The sequence below is a fragment of the Nannobrachium achirus genome, assembly GCF_963921795.1.
Source record: "Nannobrachium achirus genome assembly, chromosome: 2".
NCBI lineage: Eukaryota > Metazoa > Chordata > Actinopteri > Myctophiformes > Myctophidae > Nannobrachium > Nannobrachium achirus.
In genome coordinates this window covers 11866342-11885873 of record NC_137811.1, presented here as the reverse complement: position 1 = coordinate 11885873, position 19532 = coordinate 11866342, and the positions used below count along the sequence as shown (strand labels likewise).

General features: G+C 41.4%; 1 protein-coding gene across 1 annotated transcript in view; it reads right to left on the bottom strand.

Moving 5' to 3' along the window:
- Window positions 1–14910, bottom strand: part of decr1 (2,4-dienoyl CoA reductase 1, mitochondrial) — a 28692-nt gene extending 13782 nt beyond the window's left edge. Inside the window, exons 1-5 of the mRNA XM_080747300.1 lie at window positions 14804–14910; window positions 10786–10994; window positions 10008–10065; window positions 9124–9210; window positions 7581–7728 (exon numbers count right to left, since the gene is read on the bottom strand). Of these exons, the coding sequence (XP_080603426.1) occupies window positions 7581–7728; window positions 9124–9210; window positions 10008–10065; window positions 10786–10994; window positions 14804–14884 (583 nt within the window). The 5' untranslated portion in view covers window positions 14885–14910. The remainder of the gene's footprint in view (window positions 1–7580; window positions 7729–9123; window positions 9211–10007; window positions 10066–10785; window positions 10995–14803) is intronic.
- Window positions 14911–19532: the final 4622 nt, after the last annotated feature.

The following is a 19532-nucleotide window of genomic DNA, read 5'->3' as shown; positions in this document are numbered from 1 at the left end:
AGGGTTTAAGACAAGTGGTACCGGATATGCAGCTCGGCAAATAAAAGGTGAATTGATTCCAGTGCATGACGGAGGACGACATCACGATAAATGAAATCTCCACGATACGATTATCGTGAGTGTTTTTTATCACGATAAACAATAATATCGCGCATCGTCCCATCCCTAGTGAGACCCACTGACCCGGGTGAGCCACAGCTACAGAGCGGGGTGTGTGTGTGTGTGTATGGGGGGGGTCAGGTTCCACTGCAGTACGCCACTACTAGAAACCATGACTCAGCTAGCCTGAGCTGAAGTAGAAGAAGATGACTCGGCATCCCCCCCCCCCTTCTTTCACCATGACAGCGAGGAGAATAGGACGCAGGACTTCTTTTTTTACCGTCCACACCCGCAGAGATGTGCCTTTAACCCATTCAGAAGGGGTACACTATATTGTGTATCATTATTTTATGCTTTAACTATTGAAAAATAGCAGATATACAAGCTCACAGCGCGGCACCGAGTGCCGCGCTGCGAGCTTGTAGATCTGCTATTTTTGAAAAATCGTGAAAATTAGAATATATTTTGACCCGATTCTATAAGTGTCTTTTGAATCTTTTGAAGGTTTTTTTTTAAAAACCTATGTTTCTATGTCAGCAATCTGGCCAGCCATCGTCAAAGAAAAGGTCCTTTTCACTCCGTCTGTTCTTGAGAGACTACTATGTCAGTGTTTCCTTTTCCTGTGAAGGACCCCCAAAATGATATTTATGTGGCCATGGACCCCCATCTCAAAATATTTAGTTCCAGGGACCACCCAGAAGCAAAATCTTTGTTACAAACGTTCGCTTTGAAAATACATATATTCAAAGATTTGCACACATTTTCACGACTTTTTCAAAAATAGCAGATCTACAAGCTCGCAGCGCGGCACTCGGTGCCGCGCTGTGAGCTTGTATATCTGCTATTTTTCACTGGTTAAAGCATTCAATAATTCTAGGCCTAAATGGGTTAAGCTTCACACTCCGAAGAAGTGGCAATCGAGAGCGAAACGGCAGATATACATTATCGTGACTTAGAGACTTTTATGGGGGGCACGCCCCCCCCCCCCCCCCCCCCAACCCTCCACGTGCTCTGAATCTCAACACCCTGCCTAGAGGAGGAGGGACTGCATTGTTGTACTGAGAGAGAGAGAGATAGAGACACAGAGAGAGAGAGAGATAGAGACACAGAGAGAGAGAGAGAGAGATAGAGACACAGAGAGAGAGAGAGAGAGAGAGAGGAGAAAGACAGACACGCTGGGTGCGTTTCCATAAAGCCTTTTAATGCGCATTAAGGCTTTTGCGCGTAAATCTTTTAATGGAAACACTTCAAAATTCGAATAAACTTTCATTTTTCGCAAAAACATTTATGCGCTTGGAGGAGGTGGATTTTGAGGCTTTATCGAAAAGACTAAATGCGCATTAGCAGCAAATGGAAACGATAAATGCGAATAAATGATGACGTTCTGGTCCATATCGTCCTCCGAGTTAACACTTTCCCCTGCCGCGTAACGTCCATTGTATTAGCGTTAGCCCACAAAACAAACCGTCTGAACTCCGTGTGTAAATTCCTCCCGTTTTCACAACGTGCCAGCTCAGCTGTAGCTCTTTACAGACTGTTGTGCAAAGACAACCTCCGGCAGAACTTAAAACGAAGATTTGTTCAAACTAAACTTATAACAAACTGTCTCAGAATCACGTTCAGTCTCTGTTTATGTGTTGTTTGTTTGTGTCGCTCTTCTGCGACATGGTGTTTCCCAAGGACCCTATATACAAGCTCACAACGCGTTGTGAGCTTGTAGATCTGCTATTTCCACTACTTTTTACCTTAAAAAAAAAAGATATTAAAATGTTTCAACATGGAAACGATTATGACGATTATGAAAAATAATCGTGATGGACCCTATTCACGCCCCGCCCACTCAGCAAATTTCTCAGCAACTTCCTGGTTTCCTGGTGCTGATGTCAGCTTTGAAGGATAAACCCTGCTAAAAGCCCATAGATTTAACACAGAAATCGCTGGACTTAAAGCCTTTTACCCTTTAGCCTTTTTTGTGCCGTTTACTATCTTGTGTTCTTGATCATGCTAGCCGTATTTTATACTTTACTATTCGGAAATTGCATTAAATTTGCGATTTCTCTGTTAACTCAATGGGCTTAATAGTAGGGTTTCCCCTTCAAAGCATGACGTCAGCACCAGGAAGTTGCTGAGTGGGTGGGGCATGAATAGGGCTTATTATGTCAAATAATCGCGATTAGACAATTATGTAATAATTGTGACAGCCCTAGAGACAGACAGACACACACACAGAGACAGTGACAGAGAGAGAAACACGTCAAGAGTTAAAACTTCATTTTATGCTCCATCGCGTGAGCTTGTCACTTGACAAAAAGCTCCTGCAAGCTGAACATTCAGCTTGCAGGACCTGTTCTTTTCGGCAAGCGAAGCGACAACGTCATACGATTACAGTATAAGTTAGAGAGACAGACAGACAGACAGACTGACAGACAGAGAAGGAAGGGAGGAGTGTGTGTGTGTGTGTGTGTGTGTGTGTGTGTGTGTGTGTGTGTGTGTGTGTGTGTGTGTGTGTGTCCTTGCTGTGTCCTCCCAATGCTGTGACTGCTGTTCACTACTTAACAACGTTGTAAGGCAATGTTAAAACTACACAAGACGGAGGCAGGGATGCTAAATGGACCGCATACGTATCGCACCTTCTCTCCAGTGCTCTACAATGTATTTCCCCAATTCCCATTCACACTGAGTGAGTCATCAGGAGCAGTTAGGGGTTCAGTGCCTTGCCCAAGGGCACTTTGACACAAAGACAGTATCAGTGGTGTAAAGTAACCATTAACCAAGTACATTTACTCAAGTACTGTACTTAAGTACAGTACTTGAGGTATCTGTACTTTACATGAGTATTTCCAATTTCCAATACTTTTACTTCTACTCCACTACATCTCGGATCCAAATATTGCTCCACTAAATCTTTTTGAAAACTTTAGTTACTTTGCAGATATTACATTATAATATTATAAAACATACATAAACCACTTTAGCCCTATATTACACCTTGGCTATTTTAACATAGCCGATCTACAAGCTCACAACGCCTCGTATCGCGACACGTTGTGAGCTTGTAGATCGGCTATTTTCAAACTTTTTGTACTGTACTTTTACTTTTGGTACATTTTGATGCCAATACTTTCGTACTTTTACTCAAGTAGATTAAGAATTCCGGACTTTTACTTGTAAGGGTGCCCTCACACCAAAATACCTAGAGTGGAATCCGCCAATGTATTTCAATGAGAATGGAGCGTTTTTTTGCAGAAATCCTCTACTGGCAAAAAACGCTCCATTCTCACTGAAATGCATTGGCGGATTCCACTCTAGGTATTTTGGTGTGTGGGCACCCTAACAGAGTATTTCTACATTGCAATATTGATCCTTTTACCCAAGTAACAAATGTGAGTACTTTTTCCACCACTGGACAGCATATAACACGTCATGTTTTTTCCAGAGAAAAAAAAGACACTTGAACGAAAAATAAACCAAGTTTAAATTTGCCTTATAGCCTCTTTCCTACAGAAAGGTCTTGTTGAGCACGAGGCGAGCGCGCACGCAATGTACACTTGACTGGACCCTACCGACCGCCTTGTCAACGACGACACCCCTGGGAGGGTCCGGTCAGCGACGTGACAGCCAGAAGCATGATTACATTCAGTTAAATTGTTGTTGAGAGGTGGAGAGGCTAAAAATATCCAGTTCGGAAGTGCATTAAACCATTTAGACCGCATTATTGCGTATTATTATTTTATGCTTTAACTATTAAAAAATAGCATATCTGCTATTTTTTTTTTTATCGTGAACATTTGAATTTTGACCCGATTCTATAAGTGTGTTCTAAAAAAAAAAAACGTTTCTACGACAGTGGTTCTCAAACTCTTTCATGTCAAGGACCCCTAGAATTTTTCAATAGTTAAAGCATTAAAGGAGTAGTTCACCCCCAGAATGACTTGTTGGTTTTTGATGCATTCCTAAGACAAAGATTCGATTACAATACATTTACCCCCATTGATTCCGGATGGGGACCCAAATGCATTCGGGTCCCCATCTGGAATCAATGGGGGTAAATTTACTATATTACCTTTTTTTTTGTCTTTGGAATGCGACAAATACAAAAAAAATATTATTGAACTCTCCATGGCATGAGTAACCAATAGAAAACAAGTCATTTTGGGGGTGAACTACTTACTCCTTTAAATAATTCTAGGCCTAAATGGATTAAACGTTCGTCAAAGTACCATCATTGAGTGCCCCACCGCTTTCATCCAGATATGAATATGTATCTATTTCTCTCGCACTACACATTGCCTTGAAACATCTGGAGAATAAGAACTCTTATGTCAGACTACTCTTCATAGATTATAGCTCTGCCTTTAACACGATTGTACCATCTAAGCTTGTGTTGAAACTCAGGGGTCTTGGTCTGGGCAGTAGTATCTGCAACTGGCTGTTTGACTTTTTGACAGGCAGGCCACAATCTGTACGAATAGGGAACAAGCATTCATCTAAGATATTGACCAGGACTGGAGCGCCCCAGGGCTGTTGCCTCAGTCCCTTGTTGTATAGTCTGTTCACCTATGACTGTGTTGCCAGGTGTGGCAATAATTCTATTCTCAAATTTGCAGATGACACCACGGTTATAGGACTAATATCCAACGATGATGAGAGGGCCTATAGGAGGGAAATTGAAGAGCTAACCCTATGGTGCCAGAATAACAATCTCTCTCTAAATGTTAGTAAAACAAAAGAGATCATCGTTGACTTTAGGAAATCTGAAGTCAATCACAGTCCCGTAACCATAAATGGTTCACCTGTAGACATAGTGGACAGTTTCAAATTCCTGGGTGTTCACATAACAAACTCACTCACATGGTCTCAAAACAGCGAAGGTATCCTTAAGAAAGCGCAGCAGCGATTGTACTTTCTGCGGCGCCTCAGGAGATTTGGCCTAAGCACCAAGGCTCTTGTTAATTTCTATCGCTGTACCATAGAAAGTGTATTGACAGGATGCATAACAGTGTGGTTTGGTAACGTGACTGCTCAAGACAGTAAACAGTTACAGAGAATTGTGAAGAGAGCTGCCAAAATCATTGGCACAGAATTACCACAGCTACACACAATCTATAACACACGCTGTAAGAAAAAGACAGAGAACATCTTAAAGGACAGCTGTCATCCCGCCCATTCCCTGTTCTATCTCCTCCCATCAAAAAAACGTTACCAGAGCATCAAATCTCACACCACCCGTTTCAGTAATAGTTTTTATGCTCAAGCAATCAGGTTGCTTAACGAAGAGATGGAAGCGAGACGTAGGTAGTCATGTGCAATATACGCAGTTTTTAAACTGTACACTGTCACACTGTATGGTTGTTTTGTTGTTTTTTTTGGGTTGTCCTGGGTGACCTGTTGTTGTCGTATTGTTTTGTGTGCAATAAGGCTGAGAGTGCTCTTGGCACAAGCATTTCATTGTTTGTCTGTACTTGTATGGATACGCATTTGACTAATAAACCGAACCTGAACCTGAACCTGAACCTGAATGTATAAGCGGAGGTCTGCAGCAGATGTTGTCAAACTTTTTCGGGCCTAAGGCACACCAAAGGCACAGTACGTCACAATGGGTGGCCGGGCTTTTGCTGTCCGCGCCCCAAAGCTTTGGAACAAGCTACCTGTTGACCTAAGGCATACATGATGGGCAACTGGCGGCCCGGGGGCCACATGCGGCCCCCACCTTCACTTTACGCAGCCCACAGGTTAATATCGGAATACTGATATATTATTGATTTCAGCTGTTACAATTCCAAATGTGCAAACATGAACTGCTTTAATTACTTCAGTCTATATTAGTAGCTTAATGACTAGTGTATTTTTTTTATGTCCAATGCATTTGTGTTTAAGTTATAAAGTTAACAGAAGAATATATATTTTTGAACATATACTTTTGAAATGAAATAACATTTTAACTTTTCAGGATTCCAATTTAAAAAGAAAGCACAAAATAATTCAGGATTCCAATTCAGAAATAGCGAAAATAGCCTATCTACAAGAACGTTTCTCAAACTGCTCACTTGTGGCTATTATGCGCCACATAAACATGTTATGTGTCCAGAATGTTTCTCATTCTGGATTCTTCAATGAATAATATAAAAGATAGACAATTATTAATAGATCATTGATTAATAAGAAATAATCCATAGAGACATAACAGGAGAAGTTCAGACTAGATGGACACTTCACCTCACCACAACATTGCTCATGGTCAGTGGTGAACTTACACTGCCCCCTAGTGTTACTATTGCATACAAAAAAAGCATTTCATACATATGGCAGTTTGGACACATTATAATTAGGGCTGGGACTTTAACTGATTAATTGCGATTAATTAATTACAGAAAATTAACGCGATTAAAAGATTAACGCATTTTAATCGCACTTTGTTTTTGCACCACAGAACCTTCAGTTTCGGGCATACCAATCATAGCGATGCACCAACCAAGAAGAGACAACAAACGGAAAGGGAGAAGTAGCCAATCAGAGAGCTTTGCTCTGTGTTTTACTTGAAAAAAATGCTTCTCTGGTAAAATATTAATATGCGATTAAAATGCGATTAATTGCGATTAATTAATTACAAAGCCTGTAATTAATTCGATTATTTTTTATTTGTCTACTCTAAATTAAACAATAAAAGCGTAAAAAGCAGATGTACAAGCTTGTACTTTTATATCCACTATTTTTGGAACATTTTTGAAAAATCACACATAGTGTGAAGTAGGGCATTTACGAATAGTGATTTTTAGTATTCGAATTATTCGACCTCAAAGTATTCGAATAGTCAAATATTCGACAGGACAGGCCAAACTGCTTAACTGGCAAATATTAAGTAAGCAAGAGGCGAACATTGTGAAAATAGCCGATCTACATGCTCACATGTTGTGAGCATGTAGATCGGCTATTTTCACAATATATATCTGCGGAACCGAGTCACATTAAATCTAATACCTACAATTCCAAGTGCTTGTCAGGGTGAGGGTCCCCAGTTCAAATATGTTTATTTTGGGGGTCACGGCCTAAAAATAGAGCATTAACAAATTCATCATTCATCATTCATCATTGACAAATCATTCTTATGACTTCCTATCTAGCCAAGCTTTATAAACTTTATATTTTGTAAAGAGAAAACAATAAAATAAGCGAATATTCGACTTCGGTGAACGTCGAATAGTGACTTTGATATTCGAATATTTTGGTGAATGCCCAAGTGTGAAGTGAGCGGTGCTGTTTATGAGTTAATTTCCTGGCGAAGCTTGACCATGGATGTGACCCTGGGCGTACAACAAAATTAGAGCGATTTGTGCCAAGATGTAGGCCAGATGTAGGCCACGCTTTTCGTCCTGGCCAAAGACATATGTTGGAGCTTAGCTCCTTCCAGGAGTGTGAGAACTACTGGTTTTAGAAGGCATTTGTAGGATCTGCCTCATGTCTGGGTGGTTCTAAAGACGTACCTTTCTCTGCCTCTATGAGCCTCTTCCCCAGCTCCAGGGTGACGTAGGCCGTTCCGTTCAGCACGATGTCCGTGATGGTCCTCCACGCGTTGGCCGACAGCTTCTCCGACGGAGACACAAAGTTGCCCGCTGCGTTGTTGATGATCACCTGCACAGGACAGAAGACATGGTTCAACCTTTAGCACTGTTCACTGTGTTGTAGTACACAGTACCTAATTAGGGATGGGACGATATGAAAATTACAATTTACAATTTAGGCATTTAGCAGACGCTTTTAATCCAAAGCGATTTACAATAAGCAGGTAATACATCAATATAATAAGCAAGATAATATGTCAGTACATCAACAACAATATAACATAGGATAGGAATATCGATCTAGAAAAACAATGACATGGGTAGATCACGCACCTAATCAGTAAAAAAACGTTTCTAAAACCTAAAAATGCTATCTACAGTAGCTTCATGTGTGGCCATCGAGGGAAGGGGAGTGTTACAGTAGTGCTATGGGTTTAGGTGGAGTCTGAAGAGGTGAGTCTTCAGACTACGGCGGAAGCTAGGGAGTGAGTCTGTAGTTGCAAGTGCGTAACAGGGAGTTTATTCCACAGTTTGGGGGCCAGGAGGGCAAACTGTCTAGGACGAGTGGATTTTTGTCCTGGGGTTTTTAGCGAGGGTTCTGTCAGCATCGCTGTGTTGAAAATGTCATGGCACGATTATTGTGACCAAAGCAATTGCGATATGATCGCCATAATCAAAATATCCACAACATCCATTAACCTGAGGCGGAACATTTGCCAAAAGACATTTTGTAGAGAGTGGAAAAAGACAAGTATGTAAGTATCAAATACATTATTTCCAGGTCCATTAGAGGGTTTAAATGGCATGACGGAGGACAATTTCAAAATAAATCAAAATCTCCACGATACTATTATTGTGTGTTTTTTTTTTAATCAAGATAAACAATTATCGTCTCATCCCAACAGTATACCTAATAAACTATTATGCTTATCACCCAACTTGACCCTTGATTTATTTATTGTTCTGTAGTAGAGGTGCAGCAGTTAACTAACTAATCTATTTAATCGACTGTATGGCTGTCACAATTATTACATAATCGTCTAATCGCAATTATTTGACATAATCGCGATTATTTTTCATCATCGTCATAATCGTTTCCATGTTGAAAAATGTTCATATATATATTTTTTTTTATATAAGTAAAAAACAATAGTGGACATAGCAGATCTACAAGCTCACAACGCTTGTAGATCGGCTATTTCCACCATCAATGTTCTTTTTTAATTATAAAGTTGTCAAAGTTGTCAGTAATTTCTTTGTATATTTAGGTTATGTGTCATATCTACCATGTGCAACTTAAAAGCCTAAAAGCCAAACAGAAATGTAATTGTCAACGACAAAGAACACAATTAATCGTCATGTAAAATGTCATAATCGTGACAGCCCTAATCGACTGTAAAAACATAATAATAATAATAATAATAATAATGTGCGCGTCAGGTTTGTATTTTATTATGGTACGTACATCAGGGAGTCCAGCCACCTCGACCAGCTGATCAACACACGCCGACACAGCCTTGGGGTCCCTGACGTCACACTGGATAGCATGGACCTGTAAGGGACACGCATAGCAGTGGTCCTCAAGCTGAGTGGTTTCACTGACCCCCAAGTTTAATATAAATCAAACCACGGACCCCCATAACTGTGAGTTAGCACAGACGTGTAAGGGTTCATTTGGTGCATCACTGTCAATTTAACTGGGGACCCCTTGGAACCCCCTCAAGGGCCTCCGGGGGTCCCCAGACCCTCACCTGGGGTGGCAAATGTTTTGGAATACCCAAAGGCAGAAATATTCCATGGGAATTGGAATGAACCAAATGTGAATATAGCTGTTGATTTATGCATGACAAATGCAAAGGTATACATTCTAGTACTGTAACTTATTTACACATTATTTTCAATACAAACCATGATCTTGTTTTCTCATCATCAATAGCAGTAGTAGCTAAGTCACTAGCTCATTCTGAGCTTTTTACAAAGTCAGAAACATAACATGTGTTTCTGAACAAAGGCTTTGTGTTACATGTATTGCATTTTTTTCTTAAATGTGAATGTGAGAAAGAAAGAAAGAAAGAAAGAAAGAAAGAAAGAAAGAAAGAAATATATATATCCTTGTGAAAAAGTGTAGGAGAGAGACAGTATGAAAAGTGAGAGGAAGACGTTGTGGGAGATATACAGGAGAGAAGACACAACGCAAAGACTGGTGTGATTTGGTCCTGTGTGTTTTTGGTGTCTATCCTGCACCTTCACTGCCATGGTGTTTACAGTAGTTTGATGATTGATATAAATATGCATAGTATGGCCATAGTTTGGCATACAATGCCAGTAAACTCCAGTAGAGCTCACTACCTTGTTCCCAGTCTGACTGCTGATCTCCTCTGCTGTCTTCTGTAGAACATCTAGTTTCCTAGAGGTCAGAAGAGGAGATGAAAGGGCATGGGAGGTCAAACTGGTCATTATAGTGGCAGTGGAAAAACAAAACTTTAAACAACATCTCACCCATACCGAGACAAACACTGTCTGATATGAAAAAAACAAAATAAAGGCAACAAAAAAAAAATAATAATAATGATAACCACCTAAGCCGTATTATTACTATTAGTATTATTATTACTTGCGACAGCAGAGCGCGCAAGTACTGCGTTTGGCTGCATATGTAGGTGGGTAGGTAGGTAGGTAGCGGTATGTGTTTAAGCCCGTAGCCCAATCATGGACCAGCATTTATGGCAACGTCATCATTAATAGCCAATGAGGGACCAGCATTCCTGGTGATGCCAGTGGTGAGCGCCTCTGCTGGCTCACAAGAGTGCACAAGAGTTGGCACCTCGACATAGTGCAGTTCTAGTTATTATTATTTTAATCTACCAACATGCTTGTAGTTGTGCTATTTCTTAACACTTTTGAAAACCTTAAAACTTTTTCATCTATGATGACATGCCCAAAATCGGGCCGCGGCCAGGCTGAAAGCGGGTCACATCGGCTGTTGCCTGGCTCCAGACCATAGACCCGCCCACTCTCTGAGCGGACAGTCTGAAATCAGGCTACATCGGCTGCATAATTGCCGATAGGGACGTCGTAATCGGCCAGATCGCGGTATCACCTGAAGGTCCGTATTCCTCGCTAATACCTGCTGGCGATGACACACTCGGCCCCCAGGGCGGACAGCGTGGTGGTCATTCCTTTTCCCAGGCCCGTCCCTCCTCCCGTGATGAAGGCCACTTTGTTGTTGAACGTCCCCGGCAGCAGCATGGCGCCCTCGGACGCCGGGAAGAACCGCGCCTGGGGGAGAGGAGGGGCCTCCTTCTGGCGCAGAGCCCCGGACCCATTACTCAATGCCTGGGGAGGGAGAGACACAAGAGAGTATGCCAACCAGGGGCGTCACAAGGGAGGGAAAGGTGGGACTGAGTTACTATAGGGCCCAAGGTGTAGGGGCCTTAATTATTTTATACTTTAGAAATTGAAAAATAGCATATATATAAGCGCACAGCGCGGTACAGAGGCACTCTGAAAATGTATGTAATCTTTCAATATAATGTATTTTTTAAGCGAAAATTTGTAACTGTAAATTTTAGCTTCTGGGGGGTCCTTGGAAGTAAATATTTTGAGATGGGGGGGTCTGTGGCCAAATAAATACATATCATTTTGGGGGTCCTTCACATGAAAAGGTTTGAGCACCAAGGCACTGACATAGAAACATAGTTTTTTAGTATTATTTAGTATTATTTACTAGTATTTGAAATATTCAAACTTGCACACATGTTCACAATTTTTCAAAGATAGCAGACCTACAAGCTCGCAGCGCGGCACACGGTGCCGCGCTGTGAGCTTGTAGATCAGCTATTTTTGAGCGGTGGTCACAACGCTCCTATACGTGGCCGTGTGTGTCTGTCTGTCTGTCTGTCTGTCTGTCTGTCTGTCTGTCTGTCTCCGTAGCCTGCACTCCTGCAGTAACCTTTTCTGACCACACATGTTAAGGGAGGGGCGCTGTTGCGCACACACACACACACACACACACACACACACACACACACACACACACACACACACACACACACACACACACACACACACACACACACACACACACACACACACAAGTGTGATTTTTTCAATAGCTAAAGCACAAAATAATTGTGCGGGGGGGCCCACAGTGAATCCTTGTACACCCAGGGCCCAGAATTTGGTGCGACACCCCTGATGCCAACATGGCTGTAAGTGTCTCCAACTCTCCAAAGTGTGCATTGTATCTCTCTGTATTTCGGGTGCGTGCAGTGTTGCGTTGGTCCGGTCACGCGTGTACACGCCGTCACGTATCTTTTCTGACCAGTGTCATGCCTCTCACACGCACAGGCATGCATCGATGCAAAACAACCCCCAGGTTCACCTCGACAAAATGTGGAAAGCCTTACCGAAGGCCATAAAGGAGTGTGGATCACTAGCATCCTTTAAAATTGCCCTGAAAAACCACTTACAGGCAGCAGCCGTTCGCAACTGGTAAAAAAAAACTAAACTAGCCCAACCCTACCCTCCCCTGCCCCTTCTTTGTATTATACTTACTGTTTGTTTAGACTCTTTTTTTTCGTTCTCTAATTTTTCTTTTCTTTACATATCTACTGCATAGTACTGTGTTCTATTTGTCTGTCATTCAATGTTATATGAGATACTTAAATGGTTTCCTGTGGAAATAAGCTTAGTCTTTTCATGGATCTCCTTTTAGTAGACCTTGTACCAGTGAACTGTACCGTCATGAAACTGTACCTTTTCCTACGCAAACTTCTAATAAAGTCTTCAATCAATCAATCAATCAATCAATAAATCAATCATTTAGTGTCACAGCAGGGTGATTTAACAAAGGGATGAGCCTACAGTATATGCATATCAATAGACCATTGTCTGAACCTGTTAAGGCAGGGGTCTTCGACAGGGGGTCCGGGACCTCTAGTGGGTCCTCAGAGTTACTACAGGGGGTCCTCCGAATCTTTGAGTGACATATATGGACGGGTTTCTGGTCCACGTCACACTGATAAGAAGTAGATGCGTGCGCAGGTCGGTACCAAAATTAGCCAATGAAACCAGCGCTCCCCAAAACAACAGGTTTGGGGATTGGTAGGAATTGATTACATGATACAGTCACCTGTGCATTTAGTCTCAATGTTTGTAAACAAGAGACCCGTCTATATGTTTTTATATTAACCACTTGAACCCTAGCATCCATATTCTGAGAACTTTAGCCAAAAATAACAGATCTACAAGCTCACAACGGCTCGCGCTGTGAGGCGTTGTGAGCTTGTATATCGGCTATTTTCAGCAAAGAGGTTGGGTGTAAAAAGAGCAGACTAAGTACGGAGTGAAAGGTCAAGTTTATTAAGTATCGACGGTTCAAGTGGTTAAATATCTGAAAACACAAATTGACATGAATCCAAAATACACAGATGAATTGTGCCGTCAAAAAAATGAAACTCTATGGTATCTATGGTTGTGGGGGTTCCTGGCTCATCGCTCTCTCTCGACTAAGGGGTCCTTGGCCTGAAAACGTTGAAGACCCCTGTGTTAAGGTGTTAAGCGACGTGTGCGTGACGTCATTAAAACCGCGTCCCACCCAAAACATTGAATCACTGATGCAACAATGAGTGTGTGCGCATGCGTGCATTGCACAATTTGAGAAATAGAGATAGAAAATAACAATGTATGTTTGGGGGAAACACATAAAACACTAGAATTAGGCTTACAATTAGGAAAAAGGGTTGGGTTTCAACATCATGCACCGAAAATAGATTATCTACAAGATCACATCATGTCACATCATGACGCATTGCAAGCTTGTAGATCTGGATCTTTTGCCATTTGGGGAAATTGTCATCAGTGACGTGGACAATAGCTTTGTATAATCATCCATCTCTCTGTGTGTTATTCAAGGACAACTTTGTTCTTTTACAACAAGGGTTCATATTTTAGATTGTAATTAGAGAAAAGAAAAGATGAGTGTTAGAATGTTTTCATTTACTGCTTTCTACACAATAAGCCCATTCCCAAGATGCACCACAATCTTTAATGGGCACATGTGACTTATGGGGGCTGGTGTAAATATTAACAAAGAAATTGTCAGCTTATTGTGTCTAAAAATACATAATTAGCCACTTGTACGCATGTCCCCACCCACTGAAATCAAAATACTAAAATGGCTAAAACAATAGAAAGCAGTAAATGAAAACATTGACATTCATCTTTTATTTTCTCTAATTACAATCTAAAATATGAACCTGTGTTGTAAAAAACTAAAGTTGTCCTTTCAGTAGTGCTATTTTTCTTTAATACATCAGATGCAATAGACAGCAACAGATCACCCTACAAAGGCAGTCAAGCTTTAACTGTTGTTTGTTTTTTGAATACAAAAACGTGGCCATTAGCAAAAAAGAGCTTATCATGTTCACGTCTGCCCTGGTTGGTATTACTCTGGGAGTGACATGATATCAAACTGGTCACTTATCTCTCCTCATCTCTCTAAGACAGAACAGTGAAAACATTCCACAGGCTGCACCAGCAACATAGCATGATAGCAGACAGTAGGTGAAAGGTTGAATGGAACAGTGGTTCTCAATGAGGGGTCTGAGAACCCTTGGGGGTCCTTGAGGGGCTCCCAGGTGGTCCACAGCTAGATAATTGAGAGTCCACCTTTAAGTTACTAATAGAGAACATACAAGAATGTCTCTTTTGATCAGAGATTTGCTGTCATCTTCATAAATACAGTGCAGTGCAGTGTAATGGATTTCTGGACCAAATCATGTGCAATAACAATAACAATAACAATGTTCTTACTGGGGTTCACACATATTAAAATAATATTATTATTAATAATTATATCATTAAGCTGGTTGTATAATAGGTGTCTTATAAAGGTTGAGAAGTCAATGGAACAGATCACTGTTGCTGTGTTTGACTGATTCACTAATTTAACTTGCTAGTGTCTGCAGTGAGCATAAATTAATGCTTTTATATAAATCACCACTCGATTTGAAGTAGCCTAGTTTGTTTGTGGACGAGTTATGCATACATGTGTTATTATTCTGCATCGGCTATTGGCTAAAGAAGCTCCCGCACAGATATTGTTATTATGACTTTAGTTTCATTCAATTGTCTCGTCTTACCCTTCTTTGGACGAGACCCATCAAAGGTACAAGTAAATCATGTTTAGATAAACAAAACCTCCCTGGTAGAGACGCCGCCATGGTCCAAAAAACTTGATTCACCTCTGACCGAGTTTCCTCCGTAGCAAAATACTAGGTTGCGCATCGTGTCGCGCATCCAAAAGGGCAGATCTACCAGCTCACAACTTCTCGCACTGCGACGCGTTGTGAGCTTGTAGGTTTGCTCTTTTCGGTGCGCGACACCGGTGCGCAACTATGTAGAAATCACCCTTTTGACAGTCACACGGCAGAGTCTACATCCCATAGCCCGGAGCTACGCCCTGGGCTGTGATTGGGTACTTCGCTGTCAGGCAACCAAACAACCAACCACAGGACCGCAACGTGTCCTTCCGGACTATGGGTTCCTGTCTTTGGTTCCTTCCTTTTACAGGGGGGGAGACGTTTCTTATTTTTGCTTTTATTTAGATTGGGCGTGTAAAACGCAAGCAATTAATTGTCTTTTGTAATATTTAGTTAAGGTTGCTATTACACTGTCTATTATGTGTTCTTAGCTGTGTGTTCTTAGTTCTTAACAGTATTTTAAATTCAACATGACCCCCATTTTTTCCACCCAAGTGGTAGAGTCTAAAATGTGGATTCTGGCGTTCATTCATATTTTGGAACCACCTTGAGTCGGAAGTAAAGTGCGTGACAGGCGGACAGCGTGCAGTGAAGTGTTAATGGTGGTGAGGAACAAAATAGCGTGCCGAAAGAAGAAGAAAAAAAAGAATGTCTCATGAACGAGTGAAAATGTGTCAAATAGAGTCTCTACGGCTGGCGATAAATGAACACCTGACGTCGGTGGGAGAGGAGATAATGCGTATTTTCGAAAAACAGCAACAGCAACAGCTGAAGCTTGTCAGAGGGTTTGTGTTGGAGCGCCTCAGTGTGGCTGCAGAGTTCATGTGCAACCTCTTCCAGAGAGAGATAGAGACACTAGAAACTCTGCTGGAGAGACAAGACAAACTTCTGGAAGTCATTTTACCACGAATCAAACTACACAGACCAGGTTTGTTAATTAAGTTTTGTTATAAATAAGAGAATAAATGTCATCCAATGATACAAAACACTATTAAAGAGTTGCTGATGCTGTACATATTACATAAATATTACTTTTTTGACACATGATGAAAACGTTCATAGATGAATTCAGGTCTTACCACAATTTAATATACTTCATATAAGTCATATACTTTTTACCCCGTACTACCTGTAATCAAATGTATGCATATTACGTGTTCCTGCCCTGATGTGTAACCCATATGCACAATAAAAGCATAACTCTTGAATTTATTGAAATATACAAATCTGCCAGCTCCCAGACAAGCCCTATGTCATCAATGTGTCACAAAAGGCATGTATTCCCAATGAAACATTGTGATAGCCAATAGTTTCATAGGCAAGTATTGTATGCATACAGGCATTATTACATAACTGAATGTCATGTAATATCCTGTCCCACTAACTACACATAATATGGGGATTGCCCACTACTGGGAATCTGAACATCAGAATATGTTCTGAATTATTTTTTGTTGACAAATCGTCAAATATTTTTTGACAGTTTCAGAAGTATAGCTTGTTGTTGTTCGTGTTCATCAAATCGATCTGGGTAAAAAAATAAAATAATAATAATAATAATTATGAGATTTGTAATAATCTGTCTAGAGAGAATGCATTAATCATAGGCTCTTGTGGGAATTGCTCTTGACTAGTAATCATGTCTTGGATTGCAATCAGTCATACACAGCATCCTCACTAGCATGAAATAAAAAAAAACAAATACCAGAACACACCCACGCACACTCACACACTCACTTTACTCATCATGTCAGTGCATTCCAGGGGTGTTGGAACAATGGCATTGCAGTTCATGTCCTTACCAGTCAAGGTGGGTCCAACTACAAAGGACTTCATCTGCAGTGGAATGTGGCCCTTCTGGTCTCCTAAAGCGCTGCTGCTTCCCGAATGTGTTCATGTCAACGTCAGAGGTGGATTTACTGTAGGCAAGGGGAGGGACGGCCTTACCTGAATGAACTTGGATGCCTTCCTTACTACAGCTGCACCCGAGTCTCCCGACCTTAAACTTCCGGGGCGAGTTTTCGGGTCCGCATCAGTGTTCCGACGGGCCGGTATTCCGACACTAAAACTAACCCTAACTCTACCCCCAACCCTAAACCTAACCTCAGTAAACCTTACCTCAGTAACTAACCTGCCGACGCTAAGTAACTAACCTGCCTTACGCTAAGTAACTAACCTGCCTTACGCTAAGTAACTAACCTGCCGACGCTAAGTAACTAACCTGCCGACCATGTCGGAACAGCGGATAGTCGGGATAGTGAGCGCTTCCCGAGTTTTCAGCCTGACAGCCTTTACTTGTGTGTATTGGCTAAATGTGATATCACCCCTTGATCAACTCAGGTCGACACGAAATACAGACATCTATTAATAGACATCTAATGCACGCATCTATCTATTCACCAGTGGTGGGGAAAGTGTCAATACTGCAATGTAGAAACGGCACTGTTATAAGTAAAAGTCCACTAATCAGTTTCCTTGAGTACTAGAACAAAAGTGTTGACATCAAATTATACTTAAAGTGCCAAAAGTAAAAGTGCTCAATATGCTGAATGTCCTGTTTCACAAGTTCTATGTTTTGAGAACCCCAGAGTTCTCAAACTCCCATTCCTTCCCAATTTAAGGATTGCACTATGGCGTTTTACTTGTATTGCATTCCGATTGGCTTCTAAAGTTTGTTGGGTGTCCCGTTTTGCTCAACATGCCACAAATAATTAATGCAGCACAGGCCAAGAAAGAACCTCCACCCCATTGTCTTTCCAATCACCTCAGTGTTTCCCCTACATGCATTAAGCAGTGGCGGGCCGCCGCTGCTTCAAATAGGGCCGCCACTGTATGGTTTTCACTTTCACTTTTTTTTTTTTTTTTTAGATTTTTTTCCCCCCACAACAATGTAGCGCTCATGTGAAGCATAGCGTTCTAACTTCTCTCGCTTACATACGGTTGGAAGGAGATGTATGTCTAGTTTCTCCCCCTCCCCTCTCTCATTCATCCAATTCCAGTCAGTCAGTCAGGCAGCAGCCTCGTCGCGCTGAGCACCTCTGATTCTGAGCTGGCTACGTCTTTGCCCCTCGTTAGTATATTTGCTACTGGTGTGTACAATTAAAAGATTTGGGCTGTGGATAAAAGCAGTGCCTCAGCGACGGGTCTGAATCATGTAGTTTACCGCTGTTTGGCAATAGTAGGCTTACTTGTCGCATGCTAATGAGAGCTAAGTGCTAACACGGTTGTCATTCTCTCACTGGTTAGATGTGGAATAGAAACGAGGGATGCATCAACACCACTGTCATTAGGCAACAAACATTGTTGACTAGTCAGAAATAAACTTTGCTGTTGTTCTTTCATACATGCACACACAGAGTGTGTAGCAGTGGTGTAAAGTAACTAGTAGTCTACATTTACTTTACAAGTACTGTACTTAAGTACTATAGGAGTATTTCAAATTCTCAATACTTTTACTTCTACTCCATTACATTTATGACATGATGGCTATACGCAAATAGCCGATCTACAAGCTCACAAAGTGACGTGTTGTGAGCTTGTAGAGCTTGTAGATCTGCTATTTTTAAAGGATTTTTTTTTTTATACATTTGGAAACTGTTATGGTTACTGAGAACTTTTACTTTTAGTACTTAAGTTTATTTTGACACCAATACTTTTGTACCTTTTTCTTATTCCACAATTTTTTTTATTCCAGACATCTACTTGTAAGTTGTAACACATTATGTCTACATTAGAATGTTGATACTGTACTTTTTCCACCACTGGTGAGTAGGATTGGTTCTCAAAGTGGGGTCCGGGGACCCCGAGGGGTCCTTGAGGGAGTTCCAGGGGGTCCCCAGGCCCCAGCCAAATGATAGATAGTTATGAACCAAATAGACCCTTATGGGTCTGTAGCTCAGAAGCCCCTCCCCCCCCCCCCCCCCCCCCCCCCCCGCTCTCCGCAATTCTCCCCCACTCCTTCAGCTTCTGGCTAGGGGAAACACTGCACCTCATGGTGGAGCTACAACCACCCACTTAGCGTTTTGACCTAATAACTGATTGATTGATATGTATTGCACCATTCATGTTAGGGTGAACATTAAGGAATAATCAAATCAAGCTTTAAGGAAGTTGTATTAGAGACAGTTATTGTATATTAAAACATTTCAAACATAACATTACAACATTACAGTACAAAACTGAGACAGTATTCCATTTCCATTTCCACCACCGTCTAAGTGTAATGGTTGCAGCCAATGACAAATGTCTTTGATAAATGAGGATAGACTGATGGGTTTATTTAGAGTAGATGTTTCCACTCATTTTATCTTTTATTTATAATTCCTGCGCCTCCCAGTGTATAAAGAGGTTTCCGCTGAACAGCAGGAGAGGAGCTCCAGTCTGGTCCAGGAGGAACCAGAGCCTCCACAGATTCAACGGGAACAGGAGGGGCTACTTCAAAGACTAAAGGCGGCTGATGGGTCAACATTAATAGCAGTGAAAAGTGAAGGTGATGATGAAAGCAGGGAGACGGAACCTCTTGCCAGCACCTCAACTCAACACATGAAAACACAAGCTGTTGTAAAGTACAGTGGAGCGTCACAACAAGCTAGTGATGACCAGCTCCTCT